Source organism: Marmota flaviventris, chromosome 17, assembly GCF_047511675.1.
Source record: "Marmota flaviventris isolate mMarFla1 chromosome 17, mMarFla1.hap1, whole genome shotgun sequence".
Classification (NCBI taxonomy): Eukaryota; Metazoa; Chordata; class Mammalia; order Rodentia; family Sciuridae; genus Marmota; species Marmota flaviventris.
In genome coordinates this window covers 39883408-39901563 of record NC_092514.1, presented here as the reverse complement: position 1 = coordinate 39901563, position 18156 = coordinate 39883408, and the positions used below count along the sequence as shown (strand labels likewise).

At 36.5% G+C, this 18156-nt stretch overlaps 2 protein-coding genes and 1 non-coding gene across 6 annotated transcripts in view; 1 reads left to right on the top strand and 2 right to left on the bottom strand.

The window, feature by feature from the left end:
* The window catches only part of Ap2b1 (adaptor related protein complex 2 subunit beta 1), a 113901-nt gene that overhangs the window by 89849 nt on the left and 5896 nt on the right, over positions 1–18156 (bottom strand). The window contains exons 1-3 of one of the 4 annotated variants that reach the window (XM_027923815.2): positions 16759–16878; positions 9942–10001; positions 4565–4670 (exon numbers count right to left, since the gene is read on the bottom strand). In XM_027923815.2, coding sequence (XP_027779616.1) covers positions 4565–4670; positions 9942–9978 — 143 coding nt within the window. In that variant the 5' untranslated portion in view covers positions 9979–10001; positions 16759–16878. Of the gene's footprint in view, positions 1–4564; positions 4671–9941; positions 10002–16547; positions 16655–16758; positions 16879–18156 lie in introns of those variants that run through there. The other 3 variants (XM_027923818.2, XM_027923816.2, XM_071603566.1) reach the window with 3 other exon arrangements.
* On the bottom strand, positions 3729–3860 carry LOC114082723 (small nucleolar RNA SNORA8). The gene has a single exon (XR_003581022.1). It is a non-coding gene; the product is annotated as a small nucleolar RNA SNORA8 (small nucleolar RNA).
* Positions 11075–11602, top strand: LOC114082713 (small ribosomal subunit protein uS13-like). The gene has a single exon (XM_034635409.2). The coding sequence runs from the start codon at positions 11104–11106 to the stop codon at positions 11560–11562; it is 459 nt and encodes a 152-aa protein (XP_034491300.2). The 5' UTR covers positions 11075–11103; the 3' UTR covers positions 11563–11602.

Here is an 18156-nt window from a genome sequence, read left to right as displayed (position 1 = left end):
ACTCAAATGAAAATGTGAGTGTCAATTTAGCGAAACTCTTGCAAAGCAATTTCGCAAGACACTGTCTCAATATTAAAAATAAAAAGGGCTGTGGGGGCTGGGGCTATGGCTCAATGGTAGAGTGCATGCCTATCATGCACTGGGTTTGATTCTCAGCACTACATATAAATAAATGAATAAAATAAAGGTTCAACAACATCTTTAAAATTTTTTTTTTAAAAAGGGCTGGAGATGTGATTAAGACCCTCTGGGTTCAATCCCTGATATTAACAACAACAACAAAAAATTTGTGAGTGAATCAAATATAAAAGTATTTTATACCTTTCCCAAGTTCTAGTAATTTCATAATTTACATTCTCCTCTAAGCCACAGGAAAACTATCTGTGTTTCTATTCACAAAGTAACACCATTAGCTTGGAGAATTAAGCTTGTTGGATTTTATTTATTTATTTAGCAGTGTTGGTAATTGAATACAAAGGGCCTTGCGCATGCAAGGAAAGTGGTCTACCACTGAGCCACATCCCCAGCCCATGAGTTTGTTGGATTTTAAAGTATAACTATGTTATAAAAATGTATTAAAGAGACTGACAGGGGTGGCACATGCCTCTAATCCCAATGAATTGGAAGGTTGAGGGAGCAAGATTACAAGATTGAGGCTAGGTTCTGCAACTTAGTGAGATTCTGTTTCAAAATAAATAAATAAAAGAGCTGGGCATATAGTTCAGTGGTAGAGTGCCCCTGGGTTCCATCCCCAGTACTGTGAAAGAAACAAACAAGAAAGAAAAAATTCAGGTTAACTATGGAAAGTTAGAAATTAACCTACCTCTAAGGTTTTATTAAGGTACTTTATAAACATATTCCTAAATATCTTACAATAGTATAGAAGAAAAAAAAACTGTCAGTATATTTATACAGAAAATTAAGAGAATGACTAAAATAGTTCCATGGTATAGCTCCTGTACACACACAAATACAGGGTACAGAAATAGGAATTATTATTTTTTTTTTAAATATTTATTTTTTAGTTCTTGGCAGACACAACATCTTTGTTGGTATGTGGTACTGAGGATCGAACCCGGGCCGCACGCATGCCAGGCGAGCGCGCTACCGCTTGAGCCATATCCCCAGCCCCAGAAATAGGAATTATTTACAAAAGGCAAGATAGACTGCAAATTCAAAGAATCTATCACATCTCCAGTGAAGCACTGACTTCTGTTTTGAAAGGCAGCAAACTGTTTACTTTATCTGTACAATATCTCTCATAGTTTCAGGCACATGTTGATATTTAATAAATACTCCAAAATGAGTTTTCTTTCCCTTTTCTAGAAAAATAGCTCATATGCAGAATGACTTTAAAACCAGTAATTAATATGGAGCATTAACCCATTATAAACTAAAGATCCTAAATAATTCTAACAACCCACATAAGACCAAGATTTAACAGTTTAAATTCTAGAGGAAAAAACTGTTAAGTACCAACTTATAAAGCTAGAAACATAAACTTTCCAATATGGTAGGCACTGGTCACATGTGGCTAGTCCAAACTGAGAAATGATATAAAGCACTGGATTTTGAAGACTGTGTGTGATAGACTATCTCTTTTAAAATTGTTTATGTTGGGCTGGGGTTATGGCTCAGTGGTAGAGTGCTTGCCTTGCATGTGTGAGGCACTGCATTCAATTCTCAGTACCATATATAAATAAATGAATAAAATAAAGGTCCATCAACAAAAACAATTTTTAAAAAATTGTTTATATTGACTGGCATGACTGTGCAGGCTGTAATTCCAGCAACTCAGAAGGATAAGGCAGGAGAATCCCAAGTTCAAGGCCAGCCTCAGGAATTTAGTGAGACCCTGTCTCAAAAAAAGGTGGGGATAAGATACTCGTAATGTAACTCACTGGTAAAACACCCTTGGATTCAATTCCCATTACCAAAATAAATAAATAAATAAAAATTTAAAAAGGGCTGAGAATAATAGAAAGCTCCTAGGTTAATTCCTAGTACCACACACAGGCACAAAATATTTATATTGATCATATGCTGAAATAATATTCTAGATATAATAGATCAAATAAAATTTATTAAAATTAGTTTCATCCATTTCTTTAAAAATTACATATGCAGCTCACATTGTATGTCTACTGGACGATGCTGAGCTTGACATTACTCGCAGGAGAGACTGAACTATGATAATCTACAAATAGCTAATCTCTTTATATTCTGTTTGTGCTCTTTCCAGGAACAACTCATTCTGCATCTCTTCCAAGAAGAGTTCTTGGCAAAATTCCTATGCTTGAATCCTTCTTTTGTAGAAATTGTACTGCCTTTAATATATACATCTATGTTCAATGTCTTTAGCAATTAGGGAAATGCAAATCAAAACTAGAATGAGATTTCATTTCATTTTACTTGGAATGGCAGCCATTAAGAATATAAATACCCAGCAGGGATAATGGTACATGCCTATAATCCCAGAAACTAGGGAGGCTGAGGCAGGAGGATCATGAATTCAAAGCCAGCCTCAGCAATTCAGCAAGGCCTGAGGCAACTCAGTGAGACTGTTTCTAAATAAGATGTTAAAAAAAAAAAAAGAGCTGGGCATGTGGCTCAGTGGTTAAGTCTCCCTGGGTTCAATCCCTGGTACCAAAAAAAAGTACCCTAGAAATGCCCCTCCCCCATACAAATAGCAAGCCACAGTGGCTCACACCTATAATCTCAGCAACTTGGGAGGCTGAGGCAGGAGGATCACAAGTTCAAGGTCAGCCTCAGCAATTCAGCAAGACCTCAGCAACTTAGTGAGACACTGTCTCTGTACTGCTGAAAAATATTCCATTGTATATACATACCACAGTTTCTCTATCCATTCATCTGTTGAGGGGCATCTAAGTTGGTTTCCACAGTTTAGCTATTGTGAACTAAGCTGCTATGAACATTGGTGTGTCTATGTCACTATAGTATGCTGTTTTTAAGTCCTGACTGAGGAGTAGGATAGCTGGGTCAAATGGATATTCTTTTTTGACACTACATCAAAACTACAAAATGAGGGTTTTTCACTTTTTTAGCTTATAAATAGAACTTTCTTAAGATATTTACAATGTGAAGTCTGAAACCATATGGATAAGCCTTTTGTACTTGGATGCATTAAAATCCATTCACTTATCATACATTTTGAATGGATTTTTTACCCATGCAAAATTTTATGATACGTGCATTGGTCATTTAGAAAATATTGGTTCACTGAGTTTTCAGATCCTTCCAATGTTAACATATTTCATTATATCACAGCAAATAATCACATTTATCAATTTCACAAACAATCTCATTAGAGAAGTGTTTAGGTATTAGAAATCTATTGAACTAAATTATGAGAGACACAAATTTTCCAAAACTGCAAATTTTACTTTAAAGCTTGAAATTTATCTACTGTCAATTTTTTCCCCTTGAAATGATAGGTTCATTTTTGATAAAATGCATCCCAAATACTAAAGTCTGATTAAATATATCTTGTCAATCATTCTTTCACATAAAAATGGTTTCTGCAATTCAAACAATCACACAGAGTGTTTTCTCAACCATCACACTTCACAATGCAGGAAAAGTATAAGTAATTCCCATTTCATTCCATAAATTATAAAAATTTGTATTCAAAATTTAAGGTTTTTTTTTTTTTATTAAAACCTTTACTATAGAAGACTATCAAACTGAAGCAGCATAAGAAACTAAAATATTTTATCAATAGAAATACCAGGTTTAATATGCACAAAGCCAAGAAAACCAAAGTCAGTTAATGAATTTCTAACACACTCTCATTTAAAAAGTTAAAGTTTTAATAGAATTTTAATGCTTCATGAAGGGTGTTCCCAAGTATGTTGTAGTAACAAATATAATGACTGCTATGGCCAGCACCACTCCTTGATTCATACTAAAACACTAACAGTTTTACCCACAGCTGTTTCATACCATCAGTGCAAACATAAAAATGATGAAAAAGGTAAGTAACTTCTAAGCATTATTTTAAACATAGCTTTGATCTCATGAAAGGGCCTTTGGAATCCACAGGGCCTAAAGATAATCCTTACTTATTTTCAAATGGTCTCATTAAATTACAGAAACAAACAAAAAATCTGATCAAATTTGTTAAGACAGATTTCCATCTTAAATTCAAAAATGTGGAATTGTTAAGTTGAGGGTACTGGCTTGAGCAAATTAAAGAATATGTGAACTTCTACTTCTCAGTATATTTTTATCATCTTCTAAAATTTCCTCAATCGACAGATTTGTAACTGTGCCAGTACTCAGGATGTTTTATGCTATCTATATGCAACAAAATCAAGTCATTTCACTCTTCTAAAAAACAAACAAAATACTTAAGTTGGAAGAGGCAAGGTCCCCACGCTGGCTTCAAACTCTTATTCTCAGGCAATTCTCCAGCCTCAGCCTCCCCAATAGCTGGAACTACAGGCACACACCATTGGATGCAGTGGGTCTATGATTTTAAAGAAAAGCAGCAAAGGCCATAAAATGGGGTATGAATCAATAGCATTAGTGAATACTCTCTTACCTAACATCCTTCCCCACAGTCATAGCAGCAATCACTTTCTTCACAGCCTCCTTCCGCTTTTCTTTCTTTTCATTGTTGAGTTCAGCTTTTAATTCAAAGATTTCTCCTACAAGAGATAAGAACAAATGGGTGAGGTTCCAGAACCAGATAACCAGAGTAGAACACATTATATTATGCAGTTACACCAGGATAACATGGCAGCAATTAAAATAAAAAATTATAGGTATGTAAACTTCAAAGTTCTAGAATATTTACTAACCCACTGATAAGGACACCACAAATGTTTCTAAGACCTTTTCAGTTATGACCTAACTTAAGGTGAAATCCAGATCTTTGGGAACCATAAAAGTAGGAAAAAGTAAACATCATGATATGTACTTATGATGGGAACAGAACAATAACTGAGGTATCACCTCCCATCAGAATTTTAAGGTCCTCAGAAGAAAATAAATGTAGGCAAGGAGCAGGTTTAAAAATCAGTGTTTTCAAACCAGAAGAAATATGTATCATCTCATATACCCGCTCCCAAATTTACAGATAAAGAAGAAGTTGAAGGTTACAAAATGGTTAGTGATAAGAGTTGGGCTTATCACTGTCTCCTGACTCTCAAATCCAGATGTGCTAAACCTTGGCCACACCCTACTACTGTCAGAAATATTTAACAATAACAATGCTTAGGCTCCATATGAACCAAATGAATCAGAATATCAAGAAGAACTCTTACTTTTTCTTTCTTTTTGGGTACCAGGGATTGAACTCAGGGGCACTTAATCACTGAGCCACATCCCCAACACTTTTTACTTTTTATTTTGAGACAAGGTCTGGGCCTAAGTTGCTGAGGATGGCTTTGAACTTACAGTCCTCCTGCTTCAGCCTTCTGAGTCCTTGGGATTATAGGCATGTGCCACTGTGACTGGCTTTACTTTTCTCTTTTTAAAGGTTCCTCCAAGTGATTCTAATACACAACTAGGGTTCAGAACCACTGCTCTAAATCAGTCAGTACCTTAATAAGTTAAAGGGTTTTTAGGTCCGACCCTATTCAATCAATCTGACAATCATATTTTGAAGTGGCAATGGTATAAATTAGGCTCATTTCTAAAAGTATGATCTTGAGCTATATGCCCCACCTAAACGTATAATCATGAATGTTACACGTTATACTCCTGTTAAGGAGTCTACACTGTGAAATGCCAGGAACTATCACCACTTTTAAGGCCCAGTCTCCTGGTTCACCTTTTTTCAGGATGCCAAGGACAAAATAAAAAAGAAGGTAATAATCCTCATCTGTTTTAAAATTAAAGGGGTGGTAAGACAACCAAAAACTCAACACGTGGCCCATGAGAAAAAGGCTGATTCCATCTCTACCTTCCATCTATATCCCTAAACTTGATACAACTTGTCTTATTTTTCTCCATCTTCAAGACAATTTTCAGTGTTCTTTTTAACCAGACCTAATTCATCAGTATGACTGTACACTAGTCATCTCCCTGAAGCCCTTAAGTGGGAAGGATGAAATTGATAAAATGAGCACTAGAAAGGCTTGTTTCATTAATATCCATCCCAAAAGGCAAGCAAACTGTTACAAAATCACTGTTATTGACAGTTAAAAAAAAAAAAATATCAGAGCAGAAAAGCTAGGCCCTCTAAAGAGTCATTTTTCTCTTCACCAAGTCTATGCTGCCAAATCCAGTTAAGTCTTAGGGTTTCCATCATTTACTTCTGGGAACAGTAAAAGACAAACAGCAGGGTTTCAGAAAAAAAGTGTGAATAGCATCAGGAGTTGCAGAATCAAAACAGGATGTAACTGAAATTATTCTAGTTCCAATAGCATAAATTTAAAGAATATGTTCCACTGGCAGTACTGGTGGGCGTTGCAGGAAGCAAATGGAACAGAGTCTGCCCTTTTTTTTTTTAAATGTGGTATTTATCTAGCGTGAATCAATTTCTAAATCTTAGACTTTTAAAAATGCCTGAATAAAAATGGTCACCAAGACCCCTTCAAGAGAAAGTTTGAATAGTAAAATGAAGATTTTTGAAGATCTCTTCATGTCATTATAGAAAATACACAAAAAGTTAACCGAAGAAAAAATAAATACATCTCCAAATAATAAGAAAGTCAGGAAAAGCTGAAATGAATGATAAAGGGCTATGACTTTTATAGGTGTAAATAATACATATTGGGAGGAAGAAATTGGGTAAAGCCAAAGAGGGGTACTAAAGGGAGCAAGGTATTTCATATAACATAACTTTATTAAATTCATATCTTCTCTTCCTTCCTGATCAAACCTACCAAGCATTGCCAACAGGTAGAAATGGTTCTCAATCCTGGCTACACACGTTAAAATAATCCAGGGAGCTTTTAAAATCTCCTCACCCAGACCACTGAAATCAGGTTTTCTGAAGTTGGGATAAGGCATCAATATTGTTTTAAGTTCTCTGGGCAACCGTAATATGTGGACAAGATTGAAAGGTTAAAACACTGTTATATTAACATCATCATCTTTTTTCTTTTTAATTCATTTTTATTGGTGCATTATAAATATAAATAAGGGGATTTATTGTGACATTCATACAAGGTTGATTAGTAGTTGATATAATTAAACAACTCACTAATGGGCTTTCTGAATTATAACAGAATTTTTTCAACTATATATATCACAAATGATGAAATATGACAGACTGCTTGAGTATTCTGGAAAATGTTCTGGTGCTCCTTATTTACTCCAGGCTACTATGCTTTTTAATTTTTTTTAAAAACTTCAGTTTTAAAGTTGTAAGATTCCTCTGTTAATATTTTGCCACATTTCCTTTACAATTTTCTCTGCATTTTTTTCTCCCAGTGGTGCCAGAGATCAAACCCAGGACCTCACACATGCTAGGCAAATACTCTACCACTGAGCCACATCTCCAGTCCTTCTGTGCATTTATATATACCTTTTCCCTACACTATTTAATAGTAAACTGCAGACATCATACCTCTTTAGCTCTAAATACATACATCAGTGAATCTTTTTTCTTTTTAATTCATTTTTATTGGTGCATTACAAATATAAATAATGGGATTTATTGTGACATATTCATACACTTACCAGTGTTTTCTAAGAAAAGGAAATTATTTTATATAACCTTAATACAATGATTAAAACACTATTATATTAACATCATCATCTAATCTATAGACCTTATTTCAAGTTCTCAAACTTGATTCCCACTCCATTTCCAACTCTGGAGCAATCTTCAGTTTGGGATTACGCATTACATTTATTGTCATGTCTCTTTAGTTTCCTTTAATTCAAAAGTCTGTTTGCATTACAACTTTGTTTTTTATTTATTTTTTTTTATTTATTTATTTTTTTAATATTTATTTATTTTAAATTTTCGGCGGACACAACATTTTTGTTTGTATGTGGTGCTGAGGATCGAACCCGGGCCGCACGCATGCCAGGCAAGCGCGCTACCGCTTGAGCCACATCCCCAGCCCCAACTTTGTTTTTTAATATTTATTTATTTATTTTAGGTGTAGATGGACACAACACAATGCCTTTATTTTTATGTGGTGAGGATCGAACCTGGGTACCACTCATGCGAGGCAAGCGCCCTACGGCTGAGCCACAATCCCAGCCCACAACTTTTTTTTTAAAAAAATATTTACTTTTTTAAGTTGTAATTGGACACAATACCTTTATTTTATTTATTTTTAATGTAGTGCTGAGAATCAAACTCAGGGCCCCGCACGTGCTAGGCAAGCACTCTACTGCTGAGCCACAACTCCAGCACATAACTTTTTTTTAACAGGTCACCCAGCATATAGAATCCCTTCCCTCATGATTGCCCTGAAGTCATAAATTGTGGGCAAGCTAATTGTTAAAGTAATAGAATGGTCTTCTCAGTATATCATACCCAAAGGTAAATGATATAAGTTTATTCCAGTATTGCTGATATTAACATGAATACTTGGTTAAAGTTGTAACTGCTAGATTTTGACACTGTAAATATTTTTCCCTTTGTAATTAGTAATCTGTGAAAAGATACTTGGAAACTATGGAAATATCTGTTCTTCATCAAACTTTCACCTGCAAGTTTTAGCATTCACTGACAACTCTCGCCTAATTTACGATCTATGCCTCTGTGTATTGTGATTTATTATTATTTAATGGGCTATGATCTATGACTTTTTATTTTATTTATTTATTTATTTTGATACAGAGGCGTTCAACCTGGGGTTGGATCCCTAGCAGCAACCCACCCCCCTAAAAAATAAAAAGCTGGCCTGCAATGATGATACGGAGTCTCATCCCTGGCCCTTTTTATTTTGAGATGGGGTCTGGCTAAATTGCTTAGGACCTCTCTAAATTGCTAAGGCTGGCTTTGAATTTTTGATCCGCCTGCCTCAGTCTTCCAGGGGATTACAGGCGTGCACCACCATGCCTGGCCTGTGATGACTTTATTGCTCAAATTACTCTAAACTTTGCCAGTAGCAATCCCTTTAGGCTATTGTGCTCCCTGACATACCAATCATTTTTTGAGCACTTCCTTATATTCTGGCACAAGATGTTCATGTTCAATTTGTACATTCCCTCAATCCAGCCTTGGAATTAGTTATTTCTCCAAGGAGTCTGGTTCATATAATGGAATATGGTATTTAGAAACCAAGATTTGTGTACTAGGTGTCCTCTGTACCTAATCTGACTCAATGAAATTAGGGTATCTAATCAGAAACTCCACCAACATTAGGGTATTAAGTGAATGTGACTTGTATATACTCAATAAATGTTTACTAAATAAATGAATGTGATAAATGAAGGTAGGATTTTGCAATCTGAAAACTTAGCTAAACCTGCAGACAGTAAGAGGTTTATACAACTGTATTTTATGTTGCCTGTGAGTTCTAACTCACTTCTTTAATAAGGTAATTCAATGATTTCAAGCCAAAAGGGTACTCAGTAGTAGAGCACTTGCCTAGCATGCACAAAGCCCTGGGGTTAGATCCTTAGCAGCAACCCACCCCCCTAAAAAATAAAAAGCTGGCCTATAATCCTAGTGACTCAAGAGTATGTGGCAGGGGGATTGCCAGGTTTAAGACAGCCTGGGCAACTCAGCAAGGCCACATCTCAAAATAAGTAAAAGTGAGGCAGGAGTTATAGCTTAGTGGTAGAGCGCTTGCCTAGCATGTGTAAGGAACTGTGTTCAATTCTTAGCACTGCATATAAATAACAATAAGGCACTGACAACTGAAAAAAAAAAACTAGGTAAAAGGGATGAGGATACAGCTCAGTGGTAGAGCACCCCTGGCTTCAATCCCTAGTATACACACAAAGGAAAAAAAACACCACAACTTTGAAAAATCTCCAAAATTTAACCAGGTTTTCCTACTTACCCTTTTTATTTGTTGTAAAGTACTTGGAGTCAGTCATGATTTTGGATCTTTAATGTGCACCTGTAGCAAGAGAAAAAAAATTATTTATTCATGCTGTATATATCCATTAAGGCATCTGATTAATTTTAAGAACATTCAGTTAATTTTAATAATATTTAAGAATGTCTTCTTCCTTACCACCCAAATTGGTAATTGCAGAGATGGATAAAAAATATATATATAACTCCTGGCTCAAGGAGCTACTAGGGACAAAGTCTAAAGGCCCAAAGGAATGTGGTAATAATCTGAATCTATTATGGCTTTGTAAATTATTATTATTATTGGTACCAGGAATTGAACTGGGGCACTTTACCAGTGAGCCACACATCTAGCCTTTTTTTTCTTTTGAGACAGGGTCTGGCTAAATGGCTTAGGGCCTCGCTAAACTTCTGAGGCTGGGTTTGAATTTTCAACCCTTCTGTTTCATCCTCCCGAGTCACTGGGATTACAAGTGTTCACCACCATACCCTGCTTGACTTTGTAATTTTGTTTACAATGATCTTCTCAAAGCCTTCAAGAGTGAAACCTAAATATATCTTTAATTAATTAAACACATAAAATAAAAAAATTTGTTTTGAAAGATCTTCCTATAACTTTTTATTCAGGAAAATTTGGTTATTTCCTGTTTCAAGATGGAGTCACTTCAAAGCATAAATTCTGAAGCAGTGTAAGGATCAAAGAGAAAACAATTTTGCCAACCTAGTCAACACTACATACACTTTTCTATAAAAGGAAGCTCTTTTTAGTAAAAAAAAAAAAAAAAGCCTAAAACAGGATACTATTCTTTCACAACACCTAGAGAGACTAACATACCTTAAAGAGACTAACATATCTTCTTAAATTTGTGGCCTTCATATTTCCAATTATCTACATTTATCCCAACAGTATTCCCAAAGACAAAAATAATAGCAGTTTATAGTTAAAAATAAGGCAAAAGACTGAGATATTTGTTCAGTCACACTAAGTACAAGAAAATTAGTAAGAACATGGATCTCAATCTCAACCCTAATTCTTCTGTCTTGAGACCCAGAAAAGTTTAATCCAACTGACACAAAGTTCTACTAGTAAAACAAAAGCAGTGCTCTTCCGCAGGAGGCCTACACGCCGCCGCTCTGCTGCCGCCATGTCTCTAGTGATTCCTGAAAAGTTCCAGCACATTTTGCTAGTACTCAACACAAACATCCATGGGCGGCGGAAAATAGCCTTTGCCATCACTGCCATTAAGGGTGTGGGGCGAAGGTATGCCCATGTGGTGTTGAGGAAAGCAGACATTGACCTCACCAAGAGGGCTGGAGAACTCACTGAAGATGAGGTTGAACGTGTGACCACCATTATGCAGAATCCACGACAGTACAAGATCCCAGACTGGTTCTTGAACAGACAGAAGGATGTAAAGGATGGAAAATACAGCCAGGTTCTGGCCAATGGTCTAGACAATAAACTCCGGGAGGACCTAGAGCGACTGAAGAAGATTAGGGCCCACAGGGGACTGCGCCACTTCTGGGGCCTTCGTGTCCGAGGCCAGCACACTAAGAGCACTGGGCGCCGCGGCCGCACCGTGGGTGTATCTAAGAAGAAATGAGTCTGTAGGCCTTTTCTGTTAATAAATAGTTTATATACCAAAAAAAAAAAAAAAAGCAGCATGCACTGGTCATGTTTCTTCCAAAATAATGAGACAATTCTTCTTGATTTGAGAAACTCTAGGACTTTGTCCCATGTACTTGATTTCTTTAAATATATTCAATTTTTCTTTAAATAATATTCCTTCTGCACTCAAAAACGAGTATCTTCTTCTTTACTACCATCGTTAATAATATTTATTATCAATTTCAGGACAAGACATCTGATACTTGCTCTTTACTATCAAGTCAGTACAACTTGAGAGATACTATATTTGGCAAACTCAAGCATTCATACATTTGGCAAACAATAATAAATACGGGTCTGGGAGAAAAAAATAAAGTGCCAAACAAATCGATGTAATTAAAGAAAAAAAAAGCCAGAAAAACCCAAAATAATAAAAAAAGTTTGATTCAAATCTGATTTCTAAAATGTGCTTCTTATACAATTTAGTGAAACATACACTCACTTGCCATTTAGGATTTATGGTCTTGACCCTAATATAATAGTTCTTTAAGTTGTACTGGAACTTCACTGAATTCCCTTGTTAAAAGAAGTGAGCTAGAATTCACAAACATCACGGAAGAATGCATAAATTTCTGTTCCAATACTTAATATAACTAAAAATTAATCTGTAACAAAGGCTTGCCTTATACAATGTTTTCATAATGCCTTTCTAAAAAAATTTCAAAGAATGTTATAATCACTTAATCCATTCATAACAAACTAAATGTGAAGTAGATACAGAAAGAAAGAAATTCATCATGTAAAAAAAGACTTGAAATAAGTTTGAAGTTACCTAGAATTTATATATATAAACAGAAAAAAACAATATACAGAATTGATGACCAGAGCCAGGGGTGGTGGCTCATGTCTATAATACTAGCAGCTTGGGAGACTAAGACAGGAGGATTGGGAGTTCAAAGCCAGCCTCAGCAACTGCATGGCCCTAAGCAATTCAGTGAGACCTTGTCTCTAAATAAAATACAAAATAGGACCAGGGATTTGGCTTAGTAGTAGAGTGCCCCTGAATTCAATCCCAATACCGAAAAATGAGAGAAAGAAAAAAAAAAAAGATTACCAGAGTCTGATAAGAGGGCTCTCTCTCTCTCTCAAATATATTATGATCTATCTAGGAAGCTATTCTGCCATTTTAAATAGGGTCGTCAAAACTTAAAACCTGTTTAAGATTTAAAAAAAAAACTTGTTTGAAAAATTTCCCCCCCGTTTCTTGGAAAAAGTTTTGCATAAAATCCTTTTGTCATTTTGTCCTTTAAAGTTTTCATACATATACCCATGCATTAAATTCTTTCTTTCTTTTTTTCTTTTTTTTTTGTACTGGGAATTGAACCCAGGGGGCTGAGCTACACTCCCAGCTCTTTTTATTTTATTTTTTTAATATTTATTGTTTTTTTGGTTAGACATAATACTTTTATTTTGTTTATTTTTATGTGGTGCTGAGGATCGAATCCAGGGCCTCATGCATGCTAGGTGAGCGCTCTACCGTTGAGTCACAACCCTAGCCCCTCTTTTTATTTTTTATTTTGAGACAGGGTCTCACTAAGTTGTTGAGACTAGCCTCAAACTTGAAATCTTCCTGCCTCAGCCACCCAAATCACTGGGATCATAGGTGTGTTCTACTACCCACAGCCACATATTACATTCTTAAAAATAATTTTCATCACGTTCTATTAAATAATAAATTGACAGTCTTAAATCATACCTTTATTAGTAACTCATATACTCATTATCTCCACTAACAAATTTCAATGTTGAGGAATACATTTCTGTCATGTTCAGTGTAAGAATATCATGTTCTTATCTTAACTAGGGAAAATGTACATATCCACAAAATTTTGGGGAAGAAAGGAGAGTCAAATATCTTTAGAGGCCCATAGTATAAGTTCTAACCTAAGAATCTGTGCTCTCAGGAGAAGAGGTAGGAGCAAGGGAAGTAGCTTAGTGGTAGAGCACTTAACAGGCACAAAACCCTGGGTTCAATCCCCAGCACTGCAAAACAACAAAATGGCAACAAGAAGAGATAAAACACATTCTTTTTAAACTGGAACCATTGTAAATAATTATAATAAAATATTCTCTATCCATATTGGCAGAGAAACACTGTACCAAGTTAGTCATTCATTGTCCCAAGCCAAAAGAAACTCCAAGAAAAACAAAAGTCTAAACAAATGTGAGAGCCAAGCACAGTGGTATATGCCTATAATCTTGGTTAGTGACTAGGGAGGCTGAGGCTGGATATTGCAAGTTTGAGACCAGCCTCAGCAACTTAGCAAGGCCCTAAGCAACTTAGTGAGACCCTGTTTCAAAAAATAAAAAGGGTTAGGGATGTGGCTCAGTGGTAAAGTGCCTCTAGGTCAACCCCCAGTACCAAAAGTAAATACATACATACATACATACATAAAAAGGACAGGGGATGTAGCTCAGAGATAACCCTGGATTCAATTCCCCAGTAACAAACAAACAAAAAAAGTGAGAAGAGATGGTGGTTGCACAACACTGTGAATGTTCTTAATACCATTGAACTGTTCATCTTAAAATGGTTAATTTTACATAATGTGAATTTCACCTCAAAAAAATTACATATTCATATTTTTAAAGGAAATATACTCAATCACTTTTCAGATATGGGCACTGCCAAAATTCAAAAAAGATGAAAACTAATTTCTGCATTAGAAGCCAAAGATGGAGCTGAAGAAAAACAAAGTATTTGTTGAAGTGCCTAAAAAAAAAAATCAAAGTCCTTCTGGGGAAAACAAAATTATTTCTCAGGAGAAGCCTAGAAAAGCAAAGCCATGATGGAATTTGAACTCATTTTACCTTTTTACCAGATCAGACCATGACAAGTCACTGGCTGTTTGAGAACTTATGTACAGTATGGCCTAGGGACATTGTTAAATAACAAAGCTGCCATAGTCAATGCACATAATCACTCTCACTTTTCTTAGGCCAGAGTGTGATGTCACTGCTTTTCACAGAAGGCCTCCCTGTACAGGATTATATATCTAGATTTAACATAGCCTAGTTTCTGTCAAATATAGGTTGTAAAAGTCCCTCCTCTTTTTCCATTCCTCCCTCCCTTCCAGTTCCCCAAAACAGAAACTCAACAGCAAAATAAGATTAATAGTTTGGGTAGAATAAGGTCAGGAAATTTTTTTTTTTTTTTAAATCTTAATGTCAAATGGCTCTCTGGGAAATAGCAGCTAAATTAGAATTGTAAGACCATTAGATGACCCTTCTTTGCTCATAAAGTCAGGCTTTACAGCTTAATGTTCATAGTGAAAAACTAGCCAAAGTTAAGCAAATTATAAGTAGGAGGGTCATCCCAGCAACCTTTTATTACAAGGTGAAAGGTGTTAAGTTCATTTTTAAAAAATATTTTTTAATTGGAAACAATACCTTTGTTTTATTTATTTTTTTATGCAGTACTGAGGATCAAACCCAGCGCCTTGTACATGCTAGGTGAGCGCTCTAACGCTAAGCTACAACCCCAGCCCCTGTTAAGTTCATTTTTAATCAAATATTCCACAATAACACAAAGACAACAGCATCTTCAGGTATCATTTAGCTTATCAGAAATTATGAAACATTTAAAAGCTAAAATCACATGTGTTTTCTATTTAAATATGATAGACTAATATTAATACAGTACTACACAGAAAGAAGCTCAAAAGTTTTACATCCAATTATTAATAAAATATCAATAAACTCTGGAAAACTTCAGCCTGAAGGGAAAGAAGAAAGGAAGGAGACTGTGTCCTGTCTAATATTCTCCTAGTTCAGCTTGGTTCAAACCTGTGCCTAATATTCTAAAACACTGATCTTTCGAAGAAGAAAAGGATGAAAATAGTAGAACTCCTTGAGTCTCTTAATTTACAGTCAAAATGTTAGCTTTAGGTCAATTTTACCACCAAACTTTCAGTGAGGCTGTTTTCGGAACACATTATCTATTTCTTTGGGAGTTGCTTGCGACTGCTAAGATACCTGCAAACAGTTCTCACCTTACCACCAAGCTTAGTCATCATCAGAATGTGTTACACCTTTTCTTGCACAGCTGCATCTCCTTCATCTGCTGCTTTCTATTATTACTTTGTAAGTGTACCCTGAAGCTAAGCAATATAACGACAAGGAAGGCAATTAATAATTTAAATTGTTTCTCATTACAACCAACCGACTACCTTTTTGAGTCATTCTACCTCCCTGGGCTCATTGCGTTTTCTTTGCCATTCCCTTTAAACAATGATTATAACTGTATGGCAGTTAAAAATACATATTTTCTTTCTATTTAAGTCAAAAGTTTAATGAAGCATCCTCGCTACCTTCACACTACTTCATAAAGAAGCAGCCAAGTTATTTCAACAAAAACCTAGCCCCCAAAACCACTAGTACAAATTCTTGGAATTCCAAGAATATGGAAATAACAAGAAATTCCAGTTTCTTTACTTGTAGTGTTACCCATAGCCCTTCTCAAAACAAACTGTTCCTGCTAAACCCAGAAAAAAAAAAAAAAAAAAGAAGAAGAAGAAGAAGAAGAAGAAGAAAAATCCGGGTTAATATGTATTCACATTGGCTTCTCCCTCTTTCATATCGCGTCAATCTGGAGGTTTCCCTTCCTCCCTAGTATCTGAAACCCCTCTTTCCCAACGTGAGCAAGACCCTAGGGGTATGGTCATGCATTATCAAGTGGGGAGAGGTGTCTCTAAACCTCAAGTTACCGGAGACAGGCAAGGTTTCAACGGACGGACCATTGGGAGAAATTCCTTTTCTCTTTCGCTTGTTGGACACGTCCCAGCCTCGAAGAACGACGCCCAGCAGGATGGAAAAAGGATGGTTTTCCTTTGGCCTCCAGCATCTACCGGCCACACCCCTGGCCTTGTTCCTCTAAACCCCGACTTGGAAACAAACCTTCCCTCCAAAGCCCCCAGCCACCTGCTGCCACACCCGAGCCTTCCGTCAATCCACAACAGCCACCGCGGTGGAGACCCTTTCTCCAACCCTTTCCTCACAACGGTCACACCCGACAGCTTCCTCAACGGTCGCGCTTCTTTCCTCCCACCGACTCCTACCCAGCGCGGGGTTCCCCTTTCTCCCACCCCAATCAATTAGGGACACACCCCAAAGCCAGCTGCCGTGAACTCACCGGAGGCAAGGGTGGGGGTGGCGGCGGCAGCCAGAGAGCACAGCCCGGGTGTTGTAATGGTTTCCGGCCCGTCACGATTCTTGCTCTAGGTCTAAGCCACTGCGCAAAACCCAATTTGCCAGGCACAAAGACGGTGGGCTGGCACTTTGACGTAAAAGAACCTCGCCGCGCAACGTCATCGGGGTGCGCGGGAGAACCAGAAAGGCGGCAGTGTCACCTGGGAAACGGGAACTTTTCACTTGGTCCGGGCTAGGCTTGGGTCCAAGGAATATGTCAAACCAACCAACATTCTCTGGATGTTTCCTCGCACAGGAATTTTCTAAAAAACCTAAACACAGGGAAAACTCAGAACGAGCGAAATATCCTGTTCCTTCAAAAAAACAAAACACGGACAAACCTCTCCAAGGCTCAGGAATGGAAAATGGTGGCACAGCCCTCGAATACACAAGGAGAGTGAGGTTAAAGGGAAAAAAGAAGTTGAGAAAGCATCAGATCTGAGTTCGAATTTCTGTCCCGAAAACCTTACTCTTGTCGAATCTTAAATGTTATAAAGTAGATAAAGCCCTAGTGTGTAACAGATGTGCCTACACAAGTGTTTCAGAAACTAAGACCTCGATTCCAGAATATGTAACTTGAGAACAAGGCTAATATGGGCAAATTAAACCAGTTGTCCCTAAGGTTTATTTATGATGTAAGGGAGGTTGAGGAACAAGCGATGATTTTTTTTTTTAACTCACATTTTGGCCCACCCACTGTCACAGAGTCAAAAAGTATTAAAACACTTTCTTCTCAGGGAAGTAGTAAGATGTAAAAATTTAATATGACATTCGTGTGTAAGTATTCCCTATTATTAAAATACAGGAAATTGGAAATCTAGGTGTAAAAAAACGAGAGAATGTAAAAAAAAATATATATATATATATATATATATATATATATATATATATATAGAGAGAGAGAGAGAGAGAGAGAGAGAGAGAGAGAGGATATATGTGTGTATGTTTGTGTGTCAGCCCATATATAAATAAAGGCTGGAAAGAACATTCAGAATGTTACAAGTGGTGAATAGCTAACAAGTTTTAATTTTCTTCCTAATATTTTCCCTGTACTTTTCAAGTGTTCTACAGTGAACATGTATTTATTTCTATGATTGAAAATTTTGAATTGTATTTTTTGCTGTTCACACCTGTAATCCCAGCAACTCAGAAGGCTGAGGCAAGAGGATGGCAAGTTCAAGGCCAGCCTCAGCAATTTAAAATTATTTTAAAAATAAACCAATATACCATGAATCCCAAACCTTTCAGATCCTCCTACGCTTTTTCAAACTTTTGTGTCTATACCTGTCAGGTACTTTTTTTTTTGGCAGGAGGGGGGGTGTTACTGGGGACTGAACCCAGG